Source organism: Harpia harpyja, chromosome 2 (genome assembly GCF_026419915.1).
Source record: "Harpia harpyja isolate bHarHar1 chromosome 2, bHarHar1 primary haplotype, whole genome shotgun sequence".
NCBI lineage: Eukaryota > Metazoa > Chordata > Aves > Accipitriformes > Accipitridae > Harpia > Harpia harpyja.
In genome coordinates this window covers 3,092,892-3,118,018 of record NC_068941.1, presented here as the reverse complement: position 1 = coordinate 3,118,018, position 25,127 = coordinate 3,092,892, and the positions used below count along the sequence as shown (strand labels likewise).

The following is a 25,127-nucleotide window of genomic DNA, read 5'->3' as shown; positions in this document are numbered from 1 at the left end:
ATGATGTCTCCAGATGCCTTTGAAAGTAACATGTTAGCCTTTGTTTTGTCCTAAGGATTTCATTAAATTATAAACAGATTTTCATTAAGTTTATTGTTTCATTCCAGGAATCTTTGTTTTAAACAAAACATGGAAGAGAGACTTCAGAATTACTCCTTAGGTCACTCAATGGAAGCACATAATTCACTTTTGTTTTGGAAGGTTTCCCTACAACAATAGATTAAGGCACTTTTAGGTTCCCTTTGCATAAGCATGATGATCCCACAGTTACACTGAGAAACTGAGATAGAAACGAGTAAATTCAGTTTTTAAGTGCCTCCAATTTAAAATCAAACCTAGCTTTTCAAAATGGAACGCTTCAAAAACTCTGATTCTTTAAAACAACAACAAAAAATCCACTGGAATAAAAATGCAGCAAGTTACCTTTACACTGTAATATTGAGAATTTAACTGTAAATAACTCCTTAAATACTGAAGAAAATCAGGCTTTTTACATACATAGAAGAATCTACAAAACTGCAAAAAAATGTGGGAAAGAAATTGCTAACAAGTTTGCTCATGTTTTCACCTGAAACCACTCTACCAGGCTCAATGCATAAAAGGATTTACTGCATCCACTAACTCAGAACTAGCTATTAGTGTGTCAGTAATGACAACTCTGTCTAAATCAGCGTATGTTTTCAAGTTCATAACTAAACAACTAACCCTGTATTACCTCTGAAAATATGAATATCCATGAACCACAAAAGAACACTTGACTTACAGCATATCGGTCTCATGCTGGCTAGCACCCAAAAGTAATTATTCCCACATGACTATGACCAAATCCATCAATGTAGGACAACAGATGAATTCCGAGGAAATGAAAAGGTTAAAACTTTCAGGGAGACTACATTCCCATTAGAAATAAGATTTCTAGTTTGATAGCTGAGATAAACAAAAGGGTATGTATATAGCTGCAAGGTCCAAAATTTCTCATCGATGTCATCTCACTGCAAGACCCTAACTTTCAGCTCCCGTTGATGTCACTGAAAATTTATGCTCAGTATCAAACTTAAATCAAAATTTCCTAATTTTGAGCCTGCCAAAAGTTTAATTTGATCTCCATAAAACACACAGGAAGCCATTTATGAAACTTCTTAATTTTTTTGAGTAATGAAACATCTGGCTTAAAATTCTTCAAATTAATACAGGAAGAAATCATGTTCAGGATTTCTCATTTGGGGGAGGAGGATGAACTTTTTTCCAGAAACACAGTTAAGGGTGTCTGAAAATGCCTAGGACTCCCCCTTAGCCGTAGTATTCCAGCTGGTAATATAAAGATACTTCTGATGCTGAGCTCGTGGGGTTAGAGGATTCACTACTGAATGATTCTGAAGTAGCTATAATGATTACAAAATCAAGTAAGCACCGAGTATTTTATCCTAACGGGACTCCTTAATCTACGGCTCAACAATAAATTGCGGCACTAGGAAGATTACAGTGGTCTTCCAATGGAAGTCTGTTGTATGTATTCCCACTAGAAGCTATTTAATATGCATGGCAGAAATATAGACATCCTAGCATCATAAACTTCAGAGCATCACAGCATCACATGGCTCTCTTTACAGCCGCTTTCAAGGCTGACAGATCTGAGCAGTGATATAAAATCAATGCACCCATCTGGAAGAGCTTCATATTTGGGATTTTTTCCATCTATTATATGTCTTCCTGAAAGCACCAAGGAATATCTTAGGCTCCTTGTGAAATTCAGCAGTTACAATAGCAACAATTGGAGAGTTAATGTTTACTGAAAAGGTTCTGAGAATGATTTATCCTGGACAACTTTGACTCAATTGATTTAACAAGCCTGTGCAACAACTATAACAGTGAGGGGGTTTCATACTGGCATTTCTGATAAGGACATGAGTTATTCAAGGGGGAAAAAAAAGGGAAAAAGAAACACATGAAACCAACCTGGAAGATACGAAATTCCACATGGAACCACTGTCCAGTCACAGTAGTCCAGTTTTGCCTAAGGTTTATTATCGATTTAAACACTAGCAATCTATTTCAAAAGACTAGGCAGACATTCACTAGTTCCGTGTAACTTCTTCGCCCGAGATGTTTTCAGGATGAAGAACAAGGTCTCGAACACATCCTGGTCTGGCAAATGCACAAGTATAGCCTGGTACTAGTATAGAGCAAAGCTGCCTCTCCGGTGAGCTCTCTGGCACACAGGAGCAGACAGAACTCCCACAAATTCCCTTATCGGCAGCCTTTCTCCATAGCTTTTGCTGTTTCTTCCAGCTGTCTCCCTGAAAGCATGCCTAAAGGAACAGGACATGGGAGAAACACGTCTAGGCTTTTCCAGTGCGAGTAGTTCTGCTTTGACCCCTGAACCAGACAGCACCAAGTCCTGTTTTTCAATACTAAAGACCCTTTTTTGCTGTCTAAATGACTATTCAGCTACCCAGACACAAAGCTCAACCTTAATAAACTTGTCCGGTATTTTGAGACTCAGTTGAAAAGATCACATCCAAATTATCTTTTATATATTCAGTGCCATTTTGTGTTATACAGATCCATCTAAACCAGGCTGTTTCATTTGTCCTGACTGATGTTCGTGTCAACTGATACCATACTGCAAGGAGACAGAAAGCTGTTTATATGGGAAGGACAGAAGAAATTCAATCTGTACTAACAAACAGTTTCTTTTCCATTTCTAAACAAAACCAGCTTGGTTTAGGTTTATTTTTCTCTATAGAGGGAGAAGGTTTCTTGCTGATACATAGTAGTAGCTTCAATGTTTCTATCTAACAATTAAGACTAGGATTTTCCTATAGTCTTACTAGAGGAAAGTGCCCAACTTCCAGGCAATGCCAGCAAGAACTGGGGATCCACTTTCCTCAGTTACCCTACAAATTCAATCCAAAAGTTCTCTGGGGGTCATGAAAAATGTACAGCAAAGTTCTATCAGTTCTTGGCAGTCATATCCAGGGCCAATTATTTTTCAAACTACCAAAAAAATCCTAGCACAAAATTCCTTGGTAAGATGCCCAGTGTCATCCCAAAGGAAACTTTCACAGCTGTGATATAAACCTCTGATAACTAGTATTACAATAGAAGTTAAAAGCACTGACAGAATCCAGAGCTGCCAGAAAAAGATGCACCTATGATGCAAAGAAATCCCATGTTTATCTTCTAAGGTGCCCTGCAGCAAGCAAGGTTAGGGTGGAATTTCAATTGCCCACAGAAGTTAAGTAACACACTCGCTCAGCTCCACCGGGCACTTGGGTGACAGCAGAAGAAGGAGACGTGACATTACTGTCATCGCGTTAGAAGTCAGCCTTGTCTCCCACAGAAGGGTAGCTAGGGTTATTTTCCTCTTCGCATCATTTCTGGTTTTAGCTATTAGATCAAATGAAACCGTCAAAACCAAGTTTGCTTCTCCACTAGGAGATATCAGTTGGCCAAAAAAAAACCCAAACCGCATTGGTGTTTACAGTATCTTTTTCAGATTCGGTATCTGGCAGCCCCCCTCCAGGAGAAAACCAACATTGTAAGAAAACAGCCTGAGTTCCCAAATCACAATAGCCTTCAATGGGACTTGCCCACACCTGTACAGAGTGATACATAGAGAGAATCTGTGTGTATTTAGGAATTTGAAAGAACATCTCGGACACTCACATGAGGGCAATTGCTTGCTCCAGTGAGCCACAGCAAATAAAGAAAGCAAACATCTCAAGTTCTTTAGCAAAAGTCATCTGTTCTCAAAGCACAGAAACTGCCAGACAAAACTTGTTTCTCCCTTCAGGGAGTGGTAAACCTCTCCCTACCATCTGTGGGGTGCAGGATGTACCTACGAGTCATTGCAGCGTATGCTGCAGTCACAGTAACGCAACAATCCTGTACCCCATATGCCAACGAGAAAGACATATGCAAAGAAACTGCTGCCCCACGGGGACTGACAAGTGTGCGTGCGTGGGTGGGAGCTAGCAGAAAAGCGAGACTGAAAACAGACTTGCTGTTACACCTCTAGCTGGAGGTTACATCCCTCTCCCTCTTTCAGCTACAAGCGAGCTTAAATCACCTTCGGTGAGCTCCTTTCATGGCAGCGCACTGTCAACTTTCTTTCCAATACATGATCTTTTTGTTTCTTTTCTAACACAAAATAGGAACCACAAATTCTCCTGACTTTTTTGAGTAGCCCATAAAAACGGTAAGGTGACCGTCTCCAGAACTGTGCCCCACGGGGTAATTTCTGCAGCTCTGAATTATTGGGCTGAAGAGAGGAAAAATCAGTTTTCAAGTGAGCTGTCATTTACAACTCACACAAGAAAGAAGAAAAGAAAAGCAAGCCCTGATTGTTCAGAACTAATGTCACGTTTGACACAGAAAGATATAACGAAATCCCTTCTGGAAAAGCAGGCTATGACTTTCAACACAAACACCCTCTCGCCTGCCTGTTCTGCTTGTGGCACGCAAATCAGCTGGTGCCCAGCACAACTGAAAGCCCCTCAGAGATAAAAGGGCCAAGTCTCATACACATGTATGTGCACATAAACCTACCCCTACTAGCCCTGCTGCACAAACCTGCTTCTCAGCTAAACTGCAGACATACTTCACTGCTCCACAAAGAATAGCGTCAGCTTATGCTTTCATAAGCACCAGCAGAATACAGTAACTCTACAGATTTGGTAAGCACCGTTTTCCATTTCTGCTTTTATCATATAACCCACTACAGAGACAGCTATTTTATTTTCTCCCAACATTTTCATCAGCTGTGGGACACTGCTTCCAACTCCAAAGCTGGCACTTGCACTCCCAAACCAAGAACAGGAAAGTTTTCAACGCAAGGCCCAGATTAGGCACACACACCAGTATGACAATGGTTTGTTGCCCATTTCGCCCCAGTGAGAAACTACATTTGAGGCAGGTCCGCCGGTGATGTAAGCTGTCACCTTCCTATAGCTACATTAATTTGCAGTCTCCACAGGTCTCAACTTTAAATGCATTATAGGCTTTTTCCACTGGCAAAACCTAATCTCTATCATTTCTCCTACCAATTAACTAGACATTGCAACCCCTACTCTAAAGATAAAATGCAAATCGGAAACCTGATCAAGGTTTTGATAGGGTTGAGGAGAGGGAAGGAATGAGGAAGTGACCAAGCAAAGGAAAAAGGAATTTTTCATCCTGGGAATTTAAAAAGCAAAAGTAAAGGACAAGTTATGAGACAGTATTTCCTAAACAAGGCTCTTCAAATGCATCTGGAAAGACGGAAGGGATAATGACTTGTGAAATTTATAAACGCTGGATAATTGTTAAACTGTTGTCCCGGTGAATGAATCCATGAGAAATCCAACATCTCCTGCCAAGGCTCTGGCATATAGCTCCTGTAACTGTGTTATTAAAAGTTAATCATCTACTTAAGTCAGCGTTTGTGGATGAACAGCTACCATCCAGGAAGATCACTGAAACGGAAAATGTGGAACAGGGCAGCTCTTGTAAAGACCCTGATCTCCAAATAAGACTGACGCCAGATCACCACCCATGACACAGTGAAGATTAAAGTGTGAGTTTCTCACCAGCCAGGACAAAGGGTGGAGAGGAAAGACCCCTGAAGCAGAACACTACAGCCACCAGACACATCTTCAAGGAAAAAAACCCACAGGCTGCCCAAAGTCATTGCGGACAGCCCAGAGTCTCTGATTAAAGCTCAAAAGCCCCACAACCCATAGAACTGTCTCTTTTAGTTTGTTAATTTATCCATGTTTCTTCTGTGCTATCTGAAGTAAAAATGAGTTGTTTCAAAAGCTCTTTTTGCCACAACCACCACCTGTGCCTGAATGTTTAAAAAAAGCACCCCACAGGTTCAAACCTAGGGCCAAAGGCGGTTCTTAAACATGCACAGATGACTGAGGACCATGGCTTCACCGCTGGGCCCTGGAGTGCTAGAATACTGTGTTCAGTTTTGGGCCCCTCACTACAGGAAAGACATTGAGCTGCTTGAGCGTGTCCAGAGAAGGGCAACCAAGTTGGTGAGGGGCCTTGAGCACAAGCCTTATGAGGAGCGGCTGAGGGATCTGGGGTTGTTCAGTCTAGAAAAGAGGAGGCTGAGGGGAGACCTTATCGCTCTCTACAACTACCTGAAAGGGGGTTGTAGTGAGGAGGGTGTTGGTCTCTTCTGTCAGGTGTCTGGAGATAGGACAAGAGGAAATGGCCTCAAGTTGAGGCAAGGGAGATTTAGGTTAGATATTAGGAAAAATTTTTTTACTGAGAGGGTTGTCAAACATTGGAATGGGCTGCCCAGGGAAGTGGTTGAGTCGCCATCCCTGGAGATATTCAAAAAGCGAGTGGATAGGGTACTCCAGGGCATGGTTTAGGGGGCGTGGTTAATGGTTGGACTTGATGATCTTGAAGGTCTTTTCCAACCAAAATGATTCTATGATTCTATGATAATAGAGATCCCATTTACACAGAGGGGGAAAGAACAATTTCTGACCAGCAAATGTACCATGAAAAAAGGCAGACACGTATATACGCACAGAAGAGGTGAAGAAGAGGGAGCTGGATGATAAATTTAGTGTATGTGCAGCCCACTGCAGAGCAAGCTGTGAAATATGCATCGTAGGTAACTATGGCAGGTAAATCATCTCAGGGTAAGCAAAGACACCAGCTTCGTGCTTCACCTGCATCAGGTTAAATGTGCTTGATGTAGAAAAGTCTGCCTTACCACTGCTTCGCTATTTCTTGAAAAGGGACATGGCTACTCTCAGAGAGCAGCACCTGGAGAAACCAACAGGATGCCTTGCAGATGCAACTCGCTGCTGCCAGAGACAGGGGCTGTAGGGACCTAAACTCCTGCCCAGCTCCGAGCACAGGGGAACTGAAAGACACTGCTTCTGCAAGACCAACCACAGGGCCAAGCTGTGGGAGAAAAGTGCCTGGTCCCAGAGACAAGGCTAGCCCAGCCACCCTCCACCCCTACCCCTGTCCCTGTGTTTATCTCCTTCTGCATCCATTACAGGGCAATGTAGAGGCAGCTGTTGAACAAAAGTTGTGTTGTATGAATGTCTTTCATATTATGAACAGCCCTGCAGTTGCAACTTTTGCCAGTTGCTGCTTCTGTCATTGAAACACAGATGTAGCAAGTAAGAAAAGCAGCATTTACCCTTTCATGGGCAAAGCCATAGTTCCATTTCTGATGTGTGAATACTCTCACAGCACTCCTGAAATGTGAAAACCCATGAAAGGCAATAGCTTACAGAGTTGTCAGAGAGCTCTGGATCAGAGCCATAGTTTTCCAACTAAAGTGTAATTCACCTCTGTTTACAGTAGGGTAGGGTATAGTTTAAGCAGATTCCTCTGGGTTTTTAAGACATATTGATACCCCAACTCTCAGCACTTTCTCATTACAGAAGTTTTTAATAGAGCTGATAGTTGTGTAACAGTGTTAGAGCTCCACAGGACTTCGTTTCTGAGGTAAAAGTGAAAAAAGAACTAAAAAAACACTGATGCACAAACTGTACTGATTGTACTGTGTCAAACTGCTGCTATTAAGATATACACTATCATGAGTAAGGGCTCAGTTTTCACTGTGTGTCATTTGGTATTCAGAATAAGTCTCAAGTTGCTACAAAACAAAATAAATGAGGTAATTCTAGAACATACCAGCTCTCAGCTATGCGAACAGCTTTGTGTTTCCTTAAAAAATGAGAGTTCATTTTCTCAGACCAAACCCCAACATTTAGCAGTCTTCTGTATGAGAACCACTAACATAAGAGAAGAATTATTACATATTAAAATGTGTGCCTCAGTCCACAAAAACACTTCTTTACTGATTAAGAGACAAGAATTCACTACATCCTTGGGAGAATAATGTTCATCTCACATCTAAGCTGCTTTCACGTGGTGCCATGAAATAAAGATCCTACCCCCAATCCTCTATATTATAATGTTATTTTCAAGGAACACAAAGAAGGAACACACATGTAGCACATGCTTTATTCAAAAAACACTTTTGTCTTTATTTTTGATCTTCAGCTGATCTTAGCTTTCCAAAACTCACAAGCAGAAGGGATTTGCTACATAAGAAGCATCTTATTATTATAGTAATAAACCTTAACTGCATACCATTCATGTAAATTGAAAGGTCTATTTTCCATCACCTTCCACTTCCATTCACAGCCACACAAAGCAAGGATAAGGTGGAGATTAAGCCCTACACACCGCACAAAACAATTACTCGGTGTTATGCACTTGCTCTAAACAGGCTTAAAAAGCTGCTCAACAGCACTGCAGAATCAGGCCCCCACTGCACCAAATGCCCCCAGTCTTTCCGTCACTACTCTTTGAAGTCCTGGGAGAGTCACAGCATCTAGTTATATCTGTTCAATAAATAAAAATCATCACATATAGGATATTAGTCAACTCATGTCTACAAGAATACATCTACCCGGCAGCAGCAGGAAGAAGCAACCTCGATCTTGCAAGTCTCCAACACAAATAACTTATTACGTCCCTAGTACTCAGGTCAATGTGGGACACCGCAGAAGAGCAAATCAAGAGTGCAGACTGCAGGCTGCTCAAAGAGGAACCCCCACAACAAACTGGATAACATCATAGCATTCTACAAAATGTTCATTTGAACGTTACACAGAAGGGAGATTCATGCTGCTGTAAAGTAGACTTTACAGCTACCAAGTGTTATATGCATGTTATAAACAAAAATTTATAGCTTTGTTCCCTGGTGGAACAGAGGATGTACCCCCAGGCTAAGTAGGAGCATTTCTATGACAACTTAAAAACAAAAACAAAAAACCCAAAAACATTTTGACCATTGTAAAAGTTAGCAAGCAAAACCTTCAGCTGAAATCTTCAATTCTGATCTCATTTTTCAGTAGTAATTTGTTATCCTTCTAAAGAAATTAAAGTGAAGCTCATTTTCCATTGCTGATGTGAAACAGTCCCTAACCAAAAGTGCTCTGCACCTGCTAACATTTATTTTAAATAGTCACTAAATTTATTCAGAATAGAAGCTATCTAGAGTGGGAGATGTAAATTTTTGGGAGAAAAAAAAGCATCTTCTATTTATTATATTGCTCCTTTCATTTCTTACTCAGCACAAACTACAGATGAAAACAGAAATCTGATTTAAAAAGCATAAAATCAGGTTTTCTTTTAACTTCCGCCAACAAAATGTACACATGTAACAGCAAAATGTTATCAAGTTTATCAGAAGATTTAAAGGGATACTTTTTTATTGAACAAGAATGTGTTATATGCAGTCGGTCATGTCGGATACTTCAAATTGTTTTATTGTCACAAACTTTAAAATTTTAGCATCAACATTTTCATGCACTTTTTTCTTCAGACGCAGAACTTGAAACTAGCACTTTGTTTCTCCACTCTGATTACACTTGCCACTGAAATGAGCTAAATAAGCCAAAGGTAATTATGTAAAAAGCATCTCAAACTGAGCAAGCAGCTACCTCCAGCATAACAGAGCTCCATGCCTCCACCATTTTACCTCCTTATCTTTTGCTAGTGTTCTCCCCTATCAGTCCAGCTCCTTGCAACTGTTTATAAAAAATTACAGTTAATGCATACATTAGTTTGATGATCTGATTTATAATAGAGCTGACTGAAGTAGTATTTATACAATAGGTATCTGTCAACATGTGATTATTTTTATTATTTTGTGACCTCTACCATGACTGATTGCAGAGCAGAATTAAAAAGATGAAAAGCTGAACTATCTGAAGGGCTACAATAATTCTTTCTTTTTTTCCTTTCCTGGAAAACTCATATTGCTCTTTTGACTGACCACTAAACCCAAAGTCTCTTCTTTTAAGATGTGCAAGTCAACTAAGCATTTCAATTATCTTGAATTCCTTTTCAGGCAGTTTCAAAAAGAAAAAGGAAAGCAAAATTTTTGGTAGAAGCACAAGTACAGTACCATTTACTATGGATTAAGTTAGAGCTTTTTATTCTGTTCATAATTTTCATTCAAACTCTAAGATTAAAAACATATTTCCTTTCAAGAAAAGCTGCTTGGCTTGTCTGGTGCTTTATTGTGTTAGGAAAGCCCCATATGTGTCTCATGAAACTTCCAAAGGAATCTGCCAGTCCAGAAATTCATCCTTACGTGCATTACCAGCAGCTGTTGCAACAGACAACATCCATGTTTTAACACAGACAAAGTAAAAATTTACTTGAGATGGCTCAGCTGGACTTGTCCTTCCTTATTGCAGTGTCTACCAAACATGAAGTGTCATTTATCAAGTCACACTTTCCATTTAAACCAACTCCCACCTTAATTCACAGCCCCGTGCTTCCCCCTCTCCTTCTCCCAGGGCTGAAAACTCTCCTTGGCACAAGCCAGCTGGCAGAAAGATGCAGACATGGACTTGAACAATACCTCCCACACACATTTACTTTCATTGTGGCATGAATGTCTCTTCATCCCCACCTACACTACCCTCCAGCTAAGAAAAAAAAATAGTAACGTGTATTTTCTTCTTAGCTAAGCAAAGGAAACGGCTCTGCTGGTGATGTGAATCTGAAAACTTCCTCAAAGGTTAAGACAGAGGGAGGAATACAAACCTCCTCAGCACAGTTGGAAATCACACACAGAGATGTGTTTTTCCTCAGAGGAAACACATGAACACAAGCTGACCCTCGATAGACAAGCAGCTAAGTCAGTCAAGCAAGACGCAGAACTTGAGCAGCCTTAACAATTCAAGCAATTCTGCAGTGCTTGCATTCACTACACTTAAATGTTCAATTTATGCACCAAGGATTTTTTAAGTGACTTCAGAATTTGGGTTTGCAGCAGAAGCAAGACAGCCAAATGCCATAAAGCAAGACTTGCAGCAAATAGCATTCCTACAATAACCCAATAACAGCTCACCTACAACTACTTGCACATGAAACACTGAGGAAAACGCAGAATAACACCAGACACTGGAAGGAAACAGTGTTTCTAACCATAGTTTAAAACACAAAAAAGTTTCTACAGATTTCTCGTCAACAGCTCTATTAGTGCCACAGGCATACTGTGATGCTGCCGCTCCAGGTGACAGCCATCAGGTGAGGTTGCAGCGTTTGGCCCAATGCCTTCTTGTCATTCAGAAAAGCTTTCTTTTCAGTGAGTAAATGGTTTGTAAGCAAACACACCCAGAGGGCACAATTCTTCTCCTGAACAGATTCTGTAGAGATGACATCCTTAGCTTGCATGTTGGTCCTGTCACTGGGATTTCTTCACTGAACACGTTCTTTCACGTGCAACTTTCCAAAGTCGTATAGAAATGCTAAAACCACAAAATTATCCCCCCCGTCTGCTTCTCTGCTCCCCTCTGGGCACATTGCAGCACTACTAGTGAAGAATCCCACAGCCAAATTCTGCTGTCGCATCCATCCATGCTCTCTTACGTCAGGGCCCCAGACTTGTAAAACTCAGTTTAACCCACGATGCAGCCGACAGCAGAGAAGACCAGCAAGCGTTGCTCAAGCCAGAGCTCCAACGCTGCTGCACACAGCAGTGCACAGCCCAACTCAGCTTCCCTTCAGCTGTGCTGCGGTAGTTGTGAGCCAGTGCATACCCAGGCTGGGACATGGCCTCCCCTTACACACTGGCTTTTCAGAGCACAGCCCAACTCACAAGGCCAGCGTAGAGAGCACCTCAGGTATCGACAAAGTCACTCGGGTCTACTTCCGTCACGCACACCCAACTCAGCCACACTAGGCAAATCAATCACACGCTGCTCTGGCACAATGCTAAGGGAAAGACTGCTAGAAAAATATCCAAATGAAATCCCTTCCCCATGCCATCTCAGTAGTCCAATTTTGTCGAGCCACAGCTTGAAGCAGCGCTCTCGCTCCCTTTTCATTTAGCTGATAACACTACTACTTATCACACTCACTTACAAAACCTGGGGCGGTTCCATGTTACCACTAGCTTCCTCCTCTTGGTACTATAATCAACGTATTAAGGCTCCTTTTGCAGCTGCTGCATGCACAAGAGGCTTCGGTATCTTCTGAAGAAATAATTGTCCATCTGTTCCTCTTTCTTCCCCCTGCTCAGCTTCTTACCTGTCTCCTTGTCTACAGACTTCAAAGGAACAAGTCAATAAAATAACAGCAACATGAAAAGCTGAAGACCAGCTACGGTGGGAGGCTGGATAATGGTTTGGGGAACAAACAGACCAAAGCTGTTCTCTGCTCTAGTAAAAAAGGCTTCATTCATGCTACCAAGCAGGTACACAAACCCAACTGAAAGGGACTGAACTTGTCACAGGAGTGCCATTTTTGTCCCATTCCATAGATTATTCTGCCCGTGTTAGCAAAAGCCTATCTGTTTCACGGAAGACAGATGGTGAGAGATACATGCAGCAGACTACACACCCACCAGCTCAACACATACCCCTAAGACATTTCCATTAAGTGACCCACATGGAGCTCCCAGCAAGGCCAGCTGCAAATGGCAGAACTGCCTTGTACCACTATCCTGAGCGTACCACCGACTCCACACAATACTCACCAGCCCTGACAAAAAGGCCAGTGAACACAGCTCCCACCAGTCATACCAGAGAGATTAAACAGCAACACAGACACAGATTACAGGCAGAATAGGCTTTTACTTTTCTCGTGATCTGGGATAAAGTAGAAAAAAAAAAAAGTGTTCATTAAGACAATAGTGTAACAGATATGACACTTCCAGCTTGCACCTCCAGAATCCCAAACAGGGAGTTCAGAAAGACCCTCCTCCTCAGCTCCAACAAACATAATTGTACCAGTAAAGCCATGAGGAAATAGCTCCCAATCGTCATTTGTCAGACAGCTGCATCAATGCTTTACGGGCACCAAGTTTAACAAACAGAGCAAGTCTCTCACATAGGGGTCTTCATTTTTCATATTTTTTTAATACAATGTTCATCCTGAAGCCAGCGAAACCGCAGGAACTGAAACGATGCCAGTGGCAGGATTGCTCTTCTTGTCACCTTCCATTTCAAAGCTGACCTTTCTGAGACAGCGGTCTTCTGCAAAGATAACACAAGCTCTGCAGCTCTATCACAGCTATGTGCCACCAACCCACAAGTACTAACTGCCTCAAAAATCACTCATGTACTACCTCTAGTGTGTGATTTCTACCACGCTTAATCAAGCCAACTCCAATACTGCTGTCAGGAGTGGCACAAACCAGAGAGTGAAATGAGTCCTATTAAAGGTTCTTTTCCATCTGTAATTTCCATGGTTGTCTGTGCAGTTCCTGTTTTCTCAGGGAAAACAGTCACCCAGAGAAACCCGTGAAGCAGCATTACAGAGGAAGATGCACCTAGCCCACAGGTTTGGTGCACTGCATGTGATATTTTCCCCATCTGAGTCAGAAACCATGTGGATTTAGTACCTGTTCTGAGATTGCTAGCTGAAGCCAGAGTCTGTCCTTAGATCTATATTCAGTTCCTAAGAGTAACCAAAAATCATTACATTAGTGCATACGAAACGGAAGAAATACCAAAATACTGGTGGAAAAGCAAGCAAAGGCCTCTTCCCACAGCAAACATCACTCAGATAGGAAAGCAGGCACATCTTCAGACATGACAACGAACAAGAGGCAGGATAGGTCCTTGTTCCAAGAACAACGAGCTTGAGTTGTTCAAGTTTTACTTGATTACAAATGCCAGCTGTATACCTGCACCAGTTTTGTGTCTGCTCTGAGTTTTACTGCAGAACGATCCTCTTGTACAGCTAATAAAAACTACTACAGCTACAGAAGCCATTTATTAATAAAAACAGAATAATCTTACTAAATACAGAGATAAAGACAAAATCGAGGATACTCAGAGCAAGTTCTTTAAGCAGGAAGCATCTAACCTAGAATATCCCAAAGTCTTTATGTACAAATGTTACGGCAAGATATTATCGAGAACCACACTAGCATTTCAAAACACACAGCAGCAGTAAAAGAAAGAGCAGAAGAAAAAAAAAACAAAACCAAAAACAGAACACCAAGGATACACAAAAGGCAACAAAAAATAAATCTGAGTGACATGCCAATAGCAATCAGTGACAGATGAAACCCCTCACTTGCTAACCCTTCAGCTCTGATACTGCCCTTACTGAGCTGCAATCCTCAGCAGAAAGGGACCTGCCATACAGTTCACTGAAGTTGGAATCTAGACAAACTTTCCAACTGCTGTTAAGACACTGATGCTCACAGTGCATTAAGAGGAGCAAGCTTATTCAGCCTGCTTCAGCTTCCTCCCAAGCCACCCACTGAAAACGTTTGCCTCCAGCAATTCCCCCTACATTCCCTTCTTGGAGCAGAAAAACTTCCGAGCCCCTGAGTCCATGTTGGAAGGCCAAAGGAACCACTGCTGCCAGTTATTTCCAAGATACCCAGTGGTCACGTGTCACACACGCAGAGAACATGTCCAGCTTTGCTGGAGAGCTCTAAGGGAAATAAAAACCCAGGCCTTCCCCAACAGCTGCTGCACACTGCCTCCCAGCCTACAGTAACAAATCCCTGAGCAAGTCTGCTGTGGGATCGGAGGCAGGTACAGAAGCACTCCAGAAATGTAAAGTTGCTCAGCCATTTCCTTTTAGCCCAGAGTACTGAAGCAAGGCAGACTTGGGTTACAGAGCAAAAGACTGTTTATGAATTGTTAAAAACTGTGATTCTTGTACAAAATTATTCATGGATTATGTACACGCAAAGAGGAAGACTATAAAAGAAAATACTTGGGCTTTATAAAGAAGAGTCAGGGTACACAGTACTCACCATAATCAGCTGAGAGGAAAAGGTGTTAAATAGTTGTCATTAATACCTTATTAATTCAGGGGAAAAAACCCACAGAACATACCCTGGCATTACAGTGACATTTTACAAAATATAACCTCTACCCTGCCTAGGACTGCACACTTGTGATTCATACAGCTTCCAAGAACCTTGAAATCTCTCACATCTTTTCACACGCTGGACAAAGGAGCCCCAGTTAGAAGCAGGCAGAGCTGTGCTGAGGAGAGTGGTTGGGTTCAAAGGCCCAGAGAGAATTTCTGACCTTTCCGAGGGCAATATTTATTTTGCTGCTGCTTTCCAGCAGGCTAAAGGCTTACAGCTCTGTGACCTGCTGCAAGATCAGCCATCCCCATTGCAGGGGTGACAAAAATCAGGACTTAGAGTCAAGTTCAACAGCACCTTCCCAAACATTTCCCCAGCATAACGCATTCAAGCTTACCTACCTCAAACAACAAGCCTTGGTAGACACAGGCACCTGCGGAACAAAACAAAACAAAAAAATAAATAAAACAACCAGATTAGAAGGGAGTAACACCAGCACACTCTCCACTGAACCTGCTACGTAATAGCACTTGCAGCACTGAGCCGCCACCTCTGGACATGCACTTGCCCAGAACAGAACAAATGCAGTTTTGGTGCAGCAGGGTAACCTCTGGGTAAGCTTCAGACTGCCTCGTCAGGGACTCTAGCCAAGATGGACTCAAGAACTTGGAGAGTGGCACGAACAAGGCAGAAATGAAAGGGGAGACCTGCCAAAATAATGCCGCTGATCTTCAAGAAAGGGTCAGCACGTGCCTCTGCAGCACCTCACCAGACCGCTAATGAAGCATCACAACATTGTAATTGCAAGAAGTTGCCCAATCTTCCTCAGACAGAAGTCAGGGACACAGACCACGATCAAAGCAAGCAGGAGAATGCAAGGCAGTAAAACAGGGACGGACACTAACCTCACAAGGACCTGACTGCACCATCACCAATAATCACCCATTTTTGAACAGGGCTAGTATCGTCACCCATTCCCACAATCACCTCACACTCTCAGATGGGTGACAAATTCAGACATTTGGTGCCAGGCGTGCAAGGGGCATATGTTCTCTCCCTCCACTGTCACAAAACCTGCCCCCTATAAGAAGGGAATTCTCACAATATACACATAAGGTGAAGCTCAGAGTTGTAACTTTGACTAACTGCCCGAGCTCTCACTGAAATAAAGGGAAGCCACAGTTATTCGAGAGCAAAATATGGCCCGTAAAAATGCAAGGTTACACAACATTTAAATTGCATGCTAAAGAGCAGTCTCTTCTCTCTGCTCCTATAAATCCTTTTACTATTTGCAGGAGAAACAAATAAGCACATGATTATACACATAAAAACACAAACATGGCAAGGAGAGCCAGTGTGAATTCAAGCTCCTAAATCACTCCTCCATGGGCACCGGGTCACATTTCTCCTAATGGCAGTCTCATGGGACTACTCCTGCTTCAGTCTTGCTACTCCTCACCACTGACACTGCCAGCTGAGAGAAAGGTTCTCCAAGCAAGTGATAGAGATATATACCCATTCAAGCATACTTTATGTATTCTACTTCAATAAATCAAGTAAGAGGTTAGAAAATAAAACCATGAATAAGTTGAATGACAGTTCTTTCATTGATTTTCTGGGAAACAGCCGTTCTTGAACAACTACACATATCTGTCTACTGAAAACGTGACAAGAATGCGAAATCAAAAGCAACCCAAGAAACTCAAAAGATGAAAACAAAAGACAATGTGGGAAAAGCTGTCTCAAAGGACCACCCAAAGAACTAAGAATTTCCTCATCGAAGAGTGGTGTTTCCCATAAAATGCATATTAGACAAATTTGTACAGAAAACCTTGGAGTTACACTGCTTTGAATCAAAAGCCCCTCCTCCGAGCCCGTCTTCAGCTCAGCTACAAGAGGCTGCAGAGGCACCATCAGGAATTATTTTCCCTTGCCAAGTAGATGAGCCACAAGAGCCCAATCATGTTTCTCTCAAATTCAGCAGATACCTTTCTACTCATATTGACAGTAAACAAATTGAGCCCTACCCATCACACGCACAGACTGAGCACCAAAGAGGACTAACATGCTGAAACACTGGGTTTCACTCTCACATCTGCAGAGCCCCCACATGCCACCCCACAAATCGCGTGGTTAACCACTTTACATCTGACAAGCTCATGGTGGTGCCAAGTCACTTGAATGCAACTAAGACTCAGACTGTCAGCAATTACCTGTTCATTTATTTGCTTGACTTTCACAGCAATTTCTGTTTACGGAAAAACACCCAAACACTTGACCATACCTTGACTTCATGTTACTGCACTGATTTTCAAATACCAATTATCTTCCTGCCCCCCACATCTCTCTCCTCCCCCACGCTCTTATTTTGGCAAGAGAGGATAATTGCAAGGTTCATCATCCAGTTGCAACTCAAAACCCAGTGCAAAACACGAGATCACATACTGTTGGAAAGCATGTGGAAAAAAAAGAAATACTTAAAACCAGTTAGTTAAGACCAGCACAACTCGACTGTTATACTCCTAAAAAAGCGCTAGCTGCCCTTTCTTTATTGCTCACTGACAGCTATAGTTCCTTAAAAGTACCAATGTAACAAAGTAACTAACAATGGTTTGACACCCTAAACTGTGAAACATGGCATCAGAGCCCCCACTTACGATTTTAAACCTTAAAGACACAGGGGAAAACTATCAACAACAACAACAAAAAAAATCAGCATTTCCTACTTTTTCTTCAAGAGGCTGTAATTACATCTAGGGCCCTTTGTGCCAGGCACTATAAACACATCGCGAAAGAGCAGTCATGTGCCAAAGAGCTCATCGCCTATGGGGGCAGAGCACAGAGTAAGGACCAAGGCAGCGGGGCGAGAGCAACTGCCTCAAATATCCCAGGCAGGCAACAGCAGGAATGAGACAGACCTTCAAAAAATTCTCTCCCAGCTCTACAGCCTACTCCCTCCACTGCACTCTGTAGAGACAGGCTTGCCCCGGCCCATGTGGGACGAGAAAGCAGACACAGAAAGTCTGATTCTTCCTCTCCATTAAAGCAAAGGCGTATTTCACTCCCTCACAAGTTACCATGGGGGATACCAAGATATAACCCATCTTTACAGAACTTGGAAAATCCTTAGTTAAAAAAACCTATTAGCTATTTTTTATTCACAATTGTGAGCGAGCCCAAGACATCACACACAAACGTTAAGCAACATCGCTCTTTGTTACGGTGCCCTGGCTTCGCATGCAACTCCAAGTCACCAGTGTGATTAACGACTGTTTGCAAAGCTCACCTGAAAGGGTTTCCTCAAATGACCACATTGCCTTTCACATACTGAAGAAACTTTGGAAGAAATACCCCAACTTTTTGCTTTGGTATTTTTGTGTTGGGCATCTTCAATGCAGGTGGTTGGTAGTGTGGTTTTCTGATTTGGGGGCTTTCGGGTTTGGGGGTTTTTCTTGGTGTGGTGTTTTTTGTTTTGTTTTGTTTTTTTTTTTAAATAAAAGTTAAGTCTCTCAGAGTACTGCCCAACAAGTTAATATCCCAAATTCATATCTAACAGCTCCTCAGCTCATGTACACATAGCTATTTTTAACTACTGTTATTCACTAAGACAACTATATCAAATGGGAATCCCAGTGTTATGGTGGGAGCAGTACTTGGGGAGTCTGCCACTTTGGAAACCAACGGCGTACAGTCGCACTGCCAAAGGAAAAGCTGGAAAACAACCTAACAGCACAAACGCAGCCACGCTGCACTCCCAAACTTAAAACGTCAGTAACTTTACTGCCTGACAGCATCGTAAGATCATAACCTTGCACTTTTTACCAGTCTGTCCAGAACACTTTTTGAACAATAGAAGAAACCAACGCTTGACACCTGCTAAGGCACTCTTAGAGCAACATCCACACGTGCCACATCGAGCTCAGCCCTCTTCTCCTAGAAGAAGAAAAGATGGATGGACTCCTACCTACTCTCCACAGCTCCTATCACCACTGCCCAGGCTGCCTCGGCCGGCAGACTACAAGCGCACACCACGGCGTTCCAGAGTCCCGCGGGCAGGCGGCTTAGCCCTCCGCACCGCCACGAACACCCGTGGAGAGCGTGTCGGGACAGCTTGAGGGCTGGCTCTGCCCCAAGCCCTGCCGCTGACTGACCTAGCTCAGCCCACCTCACACACGGGCTCTGGGTGGTTTCTGTGGGTTTGGACAATTAACACCACAAAACCAAACAAACAAACAAAAAAAAAAACCCAAACGCCTTTTTGGGTAACCCCACCCTCAGCTTGGCACGGGGTTTACTGCTATCCCGGGCTGCCTCCTCGCCCTCCCGCCGTCAGGAAAAGCTGCCGAGCAGAAGGGGAAGCCCGGCAGCCCCGGGGCCACCCTCCCGCCTCTCATGCTCGAAGCGGGACACGCTCCTCCACCGCCGGCGCTTAACGCCCGCCAGCCCTCAGCCGCTTGTGGGCACTCCACCACCGCCATCCCCGAGCGGGAAGAACCGGGGGGACACCCGGCATGGGCACGGCTTCACCCCGCTCCCCTTCGCCCCGCCTGTGGAGAGGCCGCCAAAATGGCGGGGGGCTGGAGGCGGACCCCCGCCCGGGCCAGGGAGAAGGAGAACGAAAGAAAAGATGCCCCAACCACCACCACCCCGCCGAGAGAGGGGGACTTCTCCTCAGCCGAGGAGCTCAGCTTCTCTCCTCAGGTCACCAACCACCCGCGGGACGGGGGGGACCGGGGCTCGGCGCGACGACTCACCTGAAGAGAAGGAGGAGGCGGCGGCGGCCAGCGCCGCGCTGAGGAGGCACAGCGTCGCCCAGGCGGCGGCCGGGTCGCCCATGGCCCCGCCGCCGGAGGCTGCAGGGGGAAAAGAAGGAGGTACGCCGCGTCGGGGAAGAACGGGGAAGGGAGAAGGCGGGGAGCCGGGTGGGGAGTGTGACCCTCGGCAGGTGCCGGGGCAGCGCCTCGACCCCCCCCCCCCCACCCCTCGCCCCGCCGCCAAACTTTCCCCGCAGACAAAGCGGCAGCGGCCCCGCAAGAAATGCGCCGTAACCCGCCCGCCCTCCGCCCCGCCCCGGGCAGCGCTTTCCCCCTCCTCCCCCCCGGCACCTTTCCACGGGCGAAGGGGGGGGGGGGATCGAAGCCGAACGGCGGGGCCGGCAGAGCCCGGCCACGGCCGTGCCCCTCGGGTGGGTGCGAGGGGAGCCGAGCTTCTCCCTCCTTCTCCTCCTCAACCCCCCCGGCTGCTACCTGGTGAAGTATAGCAGCCCACGGTAAATCTGCGACCCGTCCTGGCTGCAGCGGCGGTGGTTTTCTCCGACGATCAGGCAAAGCGAACGTGTTGGCGGCTGGAGAGCCCTGCGGGAACGGAGGCGAAGAGCGTTTTTGACAGCGCGGGGAGCTCTCGGGGGCTTTATCCAGGTCGCAAGGCGATGGGCTGGAATGGAGAAGTCGCCTTGCGTAGGGGTATTGAAGCTTTTCAGTAGTTATTTATGTTTGGGTCTCAGTTTTGTTTGCAGGATTTAAAAAAAAAAAAAGGGGGGGGGCAGGATCTGTTTACTAAAAGAACTGTTTTCTTGTCACATAGGTCCACATTGAAACAATCTTTCAATTTCTTCCTTCAATTTCAAATCCTTTGCTCTTCACCCATTATATAGACTTCCTCTATAGAGGAAGACTCAAACATTACCCATCACAAATCAAGGACTCAAAGCAAGAAAAACTACCAAAGCACTCCACAAAGCCCAAGTCCGACTCTTCCCACTGTAACATTTCCTTTCTTTAGGCACTTCCCCACACGCAGAGTACCCACGGCACTTCCCAGCTCCTGGCCGGTCATTAAAAATTTACTAATTCACACCTCCAGCACCGCACACTCAGCAGAAGGTACTGGAGCCAACTTTTCCAAGTGCTTACGCAACATGAAAGTTGGGTTCCTTTAAGTCGCGGGACAAGGAAATCCAGCCACAACTTTTGAAGTCACAGCCATTAAATCGCTACGTGCAAAAGCCTAAAACTGAAACAAACTAGAAAAGTGATCCTAGCATTGCCAGTCTATGAATGAAATCTTTTTTTTTCCCCCCAGGTAATTTCAATGTACCTGCTTCATAGCAGTACCCCAATTACCACGTAGCAGTCAGTCAGTCGTACAAGGATGGACTGCTGCAGCTGCCTTCTCCCGCTTGCTTTAAACAAAGTCTGTCTGATTAAATGCAACTATGCCAGCTAAATTTAATAGTAATTCCTCATGGTAATTCTATCTGTTCAATTTTGATTCACTTTGATGAACACTACCATCTCGAACTCCAAGTTGGAGGTCAATTTTTTCAGGATTGTATGCCATTAATTACTGTACCATAATTCCAGCAACAAATGTGACAAGTGAGATGTACAGCGTGGCACTGAGCCAAGAATCAAACAGCAATTTGCATGATGAGTTTCTCAGTGCTTTACCGAGTTAATACTCATTAGCTATTAGCAGGAGCTACTTTTTATAAAAATAAGAGCAGGGAAACATAGGAACCACCACTGCACACACAAACACCAACCAAATATTTCATGTTAATTTCAAATACAGTAGAAATGATGAAAGAAAGAAAGAAATACACAGGCCCTAATTCCCTTCTAATTACTCAAGTGAAATTCAGGACAACTCGACCAAACTCAAAAGGAGCACTAGCAAGGCAAAACAGGTGGAAACAGTAAGAAAAGCCAGGCACATACAGGCTTCATTAACTCAATAGATGTGTAAAGTCCAAGAGATGCCTGCCATGTGGAGACACTCTTATACCAGGTGCATGTTAAACAAAGCAGCAGCTCAGTGGAACATTTCTGGTTGCTCCCTGTCCTCGCTTTCTGTTAACTACCGGTAAAACCAAGGCAACCGAAGACAACGCTGCCAATATTTTCTTGCTATATTACCACCTTGCCAAAATGCACAGCTCCTTTCAAATTACCACTGCAGAGCGGTCTGGCTCTTAGCTTTGGATCATCTGAAGATACGCAGAAACACAGCCTCTGACATCCGAGGGTTTCAGGTGGTGCAGGAGAAAAGCTCCAAGAGACAGCATAATTTAGTAAGATAAGGTATTTTTCATTGACACTGCTCCACATAACAGCTGAAACAAAAATTTATCACCTGCTCATGCTCTCCATGAGATTGTGATTCTTACCAATGCATTAACAGAAGCAAGATAGGTCCTTCCCTACTACCTAAGATTGAACAAGACAGAAATAAGCAATTATTAAGGAATGGCAACTGTACTTGGGAGGTCAGTTTCATTAGTCTTTCCCTTTCACCTGTATTTTTCGTTGCTGTGCTCAGCTGCATGCTAGTCTGTTTCCTTCTCCCTCCACCCTTTTCTTCAGGGGGAGGACGCACACACAGAAGGAAGCCACAAAGCAAACTGCTTACCTGCACATTTTTGGACTAATTTATGCGGCTGTCCATCTTTCCGCTACTATTCTCTGTGCTTTTACAATTTGTTTCCCTCGTTCAGCTGCAGCTTCCCCCACCCTATTTCTCCTACCTTCCTTTCTGCGGTTCTAAGCTTGATTCTCCTTCCCTCTTCCTTTTCTGCCCACCTCCAGAGTACCGACCTGCTCATCATTCCCATGCCACCATCTTGCTTTTGTCATTTCTCCAGCTTTCTGCCAACAGGTCCTGCTGCACAGTTCACAATTCCTGACACCCTATGCAGCCATAAAGCAATAACGTTTCGCTTTCTGGGAGTGGAGAGCAAAACATACTGCCAGGATCCAACTCCTCTGGTAAGAATGCTGTTTTCCATGCTCAAACTGTCTTAACAAACGAAATGAGGTTTGAGAAGGTCAGACCTGCTATGCTTCCTCACACTCTGTGTGTTTTTTACTAGTCCTGTCTACATTCATACCCATTCAGCAGGGTCTCTCTGCTACCGGAGTCACCCCCTCAGTAATACTCCGTATTCCAGCTCTCACCTATGCCCACCAGCTCCAACCCTCCTGCTGTGATGCACTTCCCTCCATGCCGTGTCCTGCTGGGCCCTACTACTACACACTAGTAGCCCTAAAGCCCTTTAAGAAATGAAGGGATTTAAGAAGGAAGTTCAGGAGACCTCCAAGTCAGCCAAGGCAGCTCCTTAAGGCATGTGTTAATAGCCAGCAGGCAAGAAAAGAAAGATCCAGGCTGAGCAACAGAAGATACATGATCCCCGAGGGAATCCATTCCTACACAAAGCCATTTCGGACCGTAACGCAAGTCCTGCTGCAACACAGGAGAAAAGCAAAGGCTGAAGTCAATTCCTTCCCACCTCACCGACATACCCACACAGAGAAGCAAAACACTTGTCAGAACTCACACCATTCTGATCTCACCAGACCTGAAAAAGTAGATTTGCTATCACATGGAGAGAACAGGTATTTCACCACTATCTGTCAAAGGCAAATAGTGTTACAGGTTTGAAATCGTTTCAAATTACCATAAAAGCAACTTACATTAATATTAACACTGTTCCAATCAAGCTGTTAAAGTCAGAAGAACTGGAGATCCGTAATATACATAGTTTTGGAAATTTACCCATTCCATGATATGCATTAAGAATTTTTTCCCTCTGGAGAAGAAAACATTTCTCAAGTTTTACACCAAGGCCTCCCACACTGTTTCAGAAATTCAAAGTTTAGTAAAGTCTTGTCCTTCACATCTGTTTTTTTTTAAACTCCTAAATCAATACAAAAGCAGAATTTCTGTTTTGAGTCTACTTACAAGTTAACAGCAAACGAAGTTACAGAATAAGCTTTAGACTGTCTAGAGAAATATGAGATTGTTCCAAGACTGAAAGCTTGAAGGGTGCATCTTGCAAAGCAATGACCCAACTGTCAACTGCAGCCACATATCTTGGAACTAAGGGCACAAGTCACTGAGGTTGTATGAATAAACCATTTTTTAGCCATCCTTTTATCAAATCTCTAGGCACAGCTCAATTTTCTGCACATTGGTGTTAAAGATCTGTTTCTCAGTTTAGCATGCAAATCACCGGTTTGAGCAATTCGAGCCAGGCATAACTTATGTTTATTGAAAGCCGGGCATGTGCTGGCACAGACTTACACAGAATAGCTGAAGAAACATGTTTCTGAAAAGGATCTGTCTCATTCCAGCTCTGCTGGCTGAGGTCTCTTCTCAGCATCTTTTGAATTTCTTGGAATTTAGCCCACACGGTCCCTACTCGGAAATCTGGGGGTTAAACCTTCCAAAGAAGATTATGACCTTCATACAGGAACTTGTCAGACAGAAGTAGACTCAGATGTACTCCTATACTTGTTTCAAGACCACTGCTTTCTGGGACAATTAAAAAAAAGCTGACAAGTAGACAATTATGAAATGGATTCTTCTGTGAATCCCCCACTTCCTGAATCCCTGGCACTTCAGTTCTTACAGTTAGAAATTCTTCCAAATTTTACCTGATATAAATATGGACTCCTTTCTTTAAGGCTGCTAAATTACAGAAATGAGTCATGTAAATTATTTTTATATGTATTAATTACATTTAATCACTTAGAACTTCTAACTTCTGGTTAAGTTGGGCTCTTCTGTGGAAAAAGGTAAACAGGAAGCCAGAATCTACCCTCTGCACAGCTCTTCTTTCTTCTGCTGTTAACGTTTCCAGCCTGTCCTGTGAGCAGAATTTTGCCATAGCTGATTTTTTTTGGCATGTTGGTCTATTTCTGTTCTGTCTTTTTTTGCTCTCTCTTTTTTAAGAATAAGCTGGTCTGTTGAACTCCAGAGAATGGTAGAACAAACTGACCTTCTTCAGTGAGTAACGGTACCAGTGCTGTGCTTGCATTGACCAGAGCTTTTCGCATCTCTGGGAAGAAAAAAATGTAGATGGCTTTCTCCATAGAGAAAACGGAGGGTAACGAAGCAATAGCCACAGGTACAAACATTCCACAAACAAGAAAATTACACTGTACCTTCTTCCCTTGCCTGGAGTTAAAAGTGCACGTCAGATGCAAGTCTCCTAATCAATATTAAATAGCAGAAAGAACTCATGTCTGATAACAGTGCTTTGCTGAATTCCAAGCAGCAAACCCTGTCAAAGTTCAATGAAAATCTCTACTGGTAGATGTTTTGCTTGGCACAAAACAACAATGTGCCAGAGGCTGCAACTGTGCCATTAAGTAATTCACAGTTCTCATATGAAAAGTAAACGAACGCCGCACGAAGTGGCCCAAGCTTTTTGGGAGAGGACTTAATACTCATTGCCTAGCATGTCAAGACACTGTCATTGACTAGGAGCTTGGCCTGACTTTAATGTGTTCATGGTTAT

At 43.7% G+C, this 25,127-nt stretch overlaps 1 protein-coding gene across 1 annotated transcript in view; it reads right to left on the bottom strand.

The window, feature by feature from the left end:
- FRAS1 (Fraser extracellular matrix complex subunit 1) overlaps positions 1 to 19,663 on the bottom strand; it is a 174,585-nt gene extending 154,922 nt beyond the window's left edge. The window contains exons 1-2 of the mRNA XM_052812807.1: positions 19,582 to 19,663; positions 15,229 to 15,269 (exon numbers count right to left, since the gene is read on the bottom strand). Of these exons, the coding sequence (XP_052668767.1) occupies positions 15,229 to 15,269; positions 19,582 to 19,663 (123 nt within the window). The remainder of the gene's footprint in view (positions 1 to 15,228; positions 15,270 to 19,581) is intronic.
- Between the last annotated feature and the right edge of the window lie 5,464 nt (positions 19,664 to 25,127).